Source organism: Aulostomus chinensis, chromosome 1 (assembly GCF_037954235.1).
Source record: "Aulostomus chinensis isolate RoL2024-O1b breed Wild chromosome 1, RoL_Achi_v1.0, whole genome shotgun sequence".
In the NCBI taxonomy this organism is placed as follows: domain Eukaryota; kingdom Metazoa; phylum Chordata; class Actinopteri; order Syngnathiformes; family Aulostomidae; genus Aulostomus; species Aulostomus chinensis.
In genome coordinates, this window is record NC_141320.1 from 56,482,151 (window position 1) to 56,487,623 (window position 5,473).

A 5,473-nucleotide genomic window follows, 5' to 3' on the forward strand; every position below is an offset into this window, starting at 1 on the left:
ATGCTAATGTGATGTCATGAGAGTTGCTGCTATCCTAAAAATGATGCTAATGTGATGTCATGAGAGTTGCTGCTATCCTAAAAATGATGCTCCAATGATTTGGTGAGAGTTGCTAAAAACCTCAAAATAATGCTACAGTGATGTGGTGAGAGTTGCTGCTATCCTAAAAATGATGCTCCAGTGATGCGGTGAAAGTTGCTAAAAACCTCAAAATGATGCTGACAGTGATGTCGTAAGAGTTGCAAATGAATTCAAAATGATGCTTAAAGTGATGTAGTAAGAGTTGCTAATAACCTCAAAATGATGCTACAGTGATGGAGTAAGAATTGCTAAAAACCTCAAAATGATAATGACAGTACTGTGTTCAGAGTTGCTACTGACCTCAAAATGATGCTACAGTGATGTGGTAAGAGTTGCTAATTACCCCAAAATGATTGACAGTAATGCAGTAAATACTGCCAATAACCTAAAAATAATGCTACATTAATGTAGGAAGACTTGCGCAAGAACTCAAAATGATGCGAACAGTCATGTCGTCACAGTTGCTACTAACCTGAAAATGATGCTTAGAGTGATGTCATCAGAGTTGCTACGAACCTCAAAATGATGCTGTCAGTCATGTAGTAAGAGTTGCTCATCACCTCAAAATGGTATAACAGTAATGTAGTAAGACTTGATAATATCCTAAATATAATGCTACAGTGATGTATTAAGAGTTACTAATAACCTCAAAATGATGCTACAGTGATGTTTTAAGAGTTGCTAATAACCTAAAAATAACGCTACAGTGATGTAGTAAGAGTTGCTCATAAACTAAAAATGATGCTGACAGTGATGGAGTAAGAATTTATCATCTCAAAATGATGCTGAAAGCAATGTAGAAAGAGCTGCTAAAAACTTCAAAATAATGCTACATTTATGAAGTAAGAATTGCTGATGAACTCAAAATGATGATGACAGTGATGTAGGGAGAGTTGCTAAAAACCTCAAAATGATGCTACAGTGATGTAGTAAGAGTTGCTACAAACCTCAAAAAGATGCTACAGTGATGTAGTCAGAGTTGCTCATGACATCAAAATGATGCTAACAGTAACGTGAGCTTCATCAAGACCCAGGCCACTATTTGGGGTCATGCATCATTGTTGCTGACCAATGGTCCAACTTCATCAGTCAGTCAGTCAGAGACATTAGCATTTGTCGGCCTGGCCTGCTGCCAAAGACTAACACTGCTTTAGTTGATTTACCTGTGCAGCCATGTCACGCTCCTCTCGGCCACCTCCACGGTCAGACGCCAGGTTAAACCAGCCAATGGCGTAAGAATCACTCTCAGAATCTGAAGTGCTCGTCGCTGCAGGGTTTTTCCACACAGCTTCTGTTGAGAGACAAAGTCCATCACTTGATTAACTCTCACCAACAGAAATGTGCAGTTTTCCACTCAGGACAGCTGCTGCATGCTGCTGTTTGGAAAAAGAAGGTCCAGTGGATCCGTTCAGTTCTACATTATTCAGCAGAGAGATGTCACCATTGAATAATGACCATATTTCCTAAAATTATAGCTCAACCACAGAGGGACCAGGCTACTAGAATGACCTCTGTTTACTAGAAGTGCTTCTCCTATGGTGGTGAACTCCTCAGCTGTCAGTGGAGTCAAATCTGTCTTAGAGAGGCCAGAGGTTCCCACACTGGTTCCCTCTCATCATGCAGCCCTGACAGCTGTGTGTGCTGTTCCAGCGTGTTGGCACCTCACTGATGAGTTTCAGGGTTGGCCCTCCCATCTGTTGCTGCACCTGAGCCAGCTTCTCCTTGGCTGTAGTGCTGATCTGAAGGATGTGACAGTGTTCCTGGCTTTGTGTCTGATGATGGAAGTGGGGGATCTGATCACAGGATTTTCTGACTCCTAGATTCAGACGATGTGCAGTGCAGACTGAGTGGTGAATTTGGAGCTGTCTAGTGGATGCTGTCATGTTTGGTGCTGCGTCGCTCACAAGACACTACACTTTGTTGGTGATGGCCCAGTCCTCCATCATGCCTCTTTGGACTGGGGCCAAACTGTCAGCAGGGTGACTTTGTGGAAAGTCTTGCACTCCCAACACATTCATTCTCACTAATGCAGTGACAGGTCAGAGCCAAGGGAGCCTCCATGTCCACAGATGTCCACATGGCAGCTGGACTTCCTTTTTCACTCCTTCCCGTTCCTCCTGGTACTTTTTGGCCACCGTTTGTTTGATGGTCTGAAAATGACACCCAGAGTAAATCAATACATATAAATTCAAGATTAAATAAACTGGAGATATCAACGACTGCTTTAGATCATTTCCACACAAACCTTTCTGGTTGGCAAACATATGAGGCTCAAGGACCTGAACCAGTTCCCTGAACCCTTCCCTCTCAACAGTGCTGAGGCAGTCCTTCAGGATGAAATTCAGCAGAGCCTCAATGCTCATTGGATGGTTTCAGCTTAAGGTTAGCCGCACGCAGCCTGGTGAACACCAGGACTATGATGTCGTCGAGATACACCAAGCATGTCTCCCACTGCAATGCACGGTCCACAAGTCTTTGGAATGTGGCCGGGGCATTACAAAGTCCGAATGGCATCACATTCCACTCAAACAACCCCTTTCGGGTGCAAAAAGCTGCAGCTTTGCAGGCCCTGGGTGTCATTTCCACCTGCCAGTACCCTGATGTTAAATCCAATGTACTAAAGAACTTGGCAGTGGACAGGGTGTCCAACGTGTCCTGGATACGTGGCAAGGGATATGCATCTTTAATAGTCCGTTCATTCAGAAGCCTATAATCTACACAGAGCCGTAGGCTATCGTCCTTTTTCTTTACCATTACAATTGGTGCGGCCTAGCTGCTGCTCCTGGACCGAGCCACATCAGTCTCCAAGCTCTGTTGTACCTGCTGATCAGCCCCTACCTGCTTCTCTCGGGACATCCGGCGTGGTGGTTGTTTCACAGGGGGCCCCGGTGTGGTCAGGATATCCTGCTGCACCAGGCGAGTGCTACCAAGGTCAGTGGGCCCCGTGGAGAAGACATCACCATAGGTCCGTAGCAGGTGAGCCAGCCGACAGCGGCCATCCTCCGTCAGGTTACACAGCTGTCTGCATACAGCACCTGCAGGTGGTGGGGAACAGAACTAGAGAAATGGTTAGTAGACTTGGGTGCTGCTGGAGCTCCTGCTGGCTGAAACTCCGTCTCCTCTAGTACTGTGGCAGGTTGGAGGACGCCAGCCACCGATCCCCGTTTCAGTGTTACAGGAGCGGTGCCAGGGTTGAAAACCCTGATGGGAATATTGGTGCACTGCCATGCCTGCACCACAACGTGCGCCACCAGGACTTGGTGCTTTTCAATGAAAGTCTTTGTGGGGCTTAACATCATGTTCCCATTCACAGCATGGCGGAAACAGGCGGTACCCGGCACAACGTACTCACATCCTGACTCCAAAACTGCAGTCCGGGCGACTCTGACTATGGGTGCCTGGGTATGATGGTTGGGGTTCAGGAGGGGAACTTTTTACCAAAGAGGGTGGCCTCCCTGCCGCCATAGTCCAAATGGGAACCTGCTTGGCGTAGAAAGGGTGACCCGAGGATGACCTTCATGCTCTCAGCAGTGTTAGCCATGACAAAGTTCACATCAGTCACATTATTTCCAATATGCACCGGCGAAGTTAACTCGCTGAGCACAGTTAAGGGGGGGGGGGGCCTGAACTCAGCAGGGATGGAGTTGAAATGATGGAGGGAAAGCACGTTCCGCCTTGCGCCAGAGTCCAGCGAGCACACATTCGTAGTTCATGTATCAGGACATGAATTAGCATGTCTTCTTCATGACTTGGGTGACATGCGTTTACGGTGCTTGCACCAGGAACTGGGGCAGTGCGAAGGGGGTCATGGGCAGATGGCTTGGGGCGGCGGGGTGAAGGGCAGGTTTTCTGCAGATGCCCTACACCACTGCAGTTATGGCAGATGACCTCCTTCCAGTTTGCACCCATGTCTCTCTTTTTTCTGGGTTGCCAGGGTCACTGAGATGTTGGCACCCTCTCAGGTTGAGTGGAAGGGTCGATTGCTACCCCCGCTGGATCCTCAACCACAGCAGTGAAAGGGTTTCCACGTACCATGGCTGCCCTGGCACCCCGCTCCCCGCCACCATGCTGACCTTGCTGCATTAGCTGTGTAACAGTCCTTGCTGCCCGCCTGGTCATCTCGTAGCGGTGGGCTATTTCATAAGCTTTAGCCAGTGTACGGGGATGCTCCTCCAGCAGCCGCTGGACAACCTCCGCATCGGCCAAAGCACCGATGAAAATCTCAGCGCTAACAGCCTCCTGCTCCAGCTCAGTTCTGTCAGCATACACAATGGACACCTTCTCATAGATATGGTCTCTTAAACTGTGCAGAGTCTCACCTGGTCCTCTCACTCTCTGTCTCAGTTTGATGCCGATTGCTGCTGCATGCTCTGAACAGGGACCGTAGGCAGACTCAATCTCATCCACCATCCTCTGGTAGCTCCAACGAGCAGATCTGGGGTTCTTGTGGACAATGGCACCGGCTGCACCTGTCAGGCTAAATCTAAGCTGCACTGCCGTGGGTTTCTCCGACCAGTAGTTAGCCTCAGCACAGCTCTCAAACTGATAGAGAAAGTCTTTCCATGAAGTCGAGCCATCGAACTTGCCAGGTTGCAGCGTGGGGATTCGTTCCTTCTGTCCATACAACTCGTCATCGCTGCTGTCCATCAATTCACAGCCAGGCATGATGTAGGAAGAACGGCCACGAGTTCCAGGCCAAGCTCTATTTCCATCGGGCCGGTGGCGTCCACACTGGTGAGGGCTGGTGCTACTTCGGTGGGCTTGCTCATTGTAGCGAGGTCTGGCAGGCTGGGCCAGTTGCGATATAATGGGGGACACGTGCAGATTAGCAGGAGTAAGGCCGCTCCGCTGCTGATTGCAAGTGCACGACGCGGGAGCTTGGATGTGGCTATCGTCCATCACATGACATGAAGCTACCGCTGGTGTAGAAGCTGCCTTTCCAATATGGTCACAGTCCGTATGAACAAAAGCTTTAAACTCACCAGCCGACGTGTCGGCGTGAGCTGGCGTTGAAATAAAAGGGTTCGTCGTTGTTGAAGGTGGCGGTGTGAGCGGCCATGCAGCGTCGGACAGCAGGACAGGTGCTTGGGCTCCACTAGCGGCTAACGTTGGCTCTGTATCCGCAACGAAAGGGTTGCTGCTCCCTCTGCGGCTAGCACGCACGCCACAGTCACAACAACAATCACGAGTGTCCGTCCCAACTTGTGCAACGTCCATTATGTCCACAACGAAAGGATTGGTGTTAGCAAAGCTAGCCAGCTTGGCGTGGCCATCAACTCGAGCATTAGCGTTACCTCCGAGTGTCGCCATTATCCGCTTCAGTCACATTTTCCTTTTTCCTCCGACTCCGACGAAGAAAAATCCCGGACGAGCCCCCAGTGTTACGTCCGTC

The 5,473-nt window shown here is 49.3% G+C and overlaps 1 protein-coding gene across 1 annotated transcript in view; it reads right to left on the minus strand.

Moving 5' to 3' along the window:
• Positions 1–1,713: 1,713 nt before the first annotated feature.
• Positions 1,714–5,473, minus strand: part of LOC147272322 (uncharacterized) — a 3,946-nt gene continuing 186 nt past the window's right edge. The window contains exons 1-2 of the mRNA XM_086208196.1: positions 2,920–5,473; positions 1,714–2,231 (exon numbers count right to left, since the gene is read on the minus strand). The exon at positions 2,920–5,473 is cut by the window's right edge and continues 186 nt beyond it. Coding sequence (XP_086064322.1) covers positions 4,018–5,391 — 1,374 coding nt within the window. The 5' untranslated portion in view covers positions 5,392–5,473 and the 3' untranslated portion in view covers positions 1,714–2,231; positions 2,920–4,017. The remainder of the gene's footprint in view (positions 2,232–2,919) is intronic.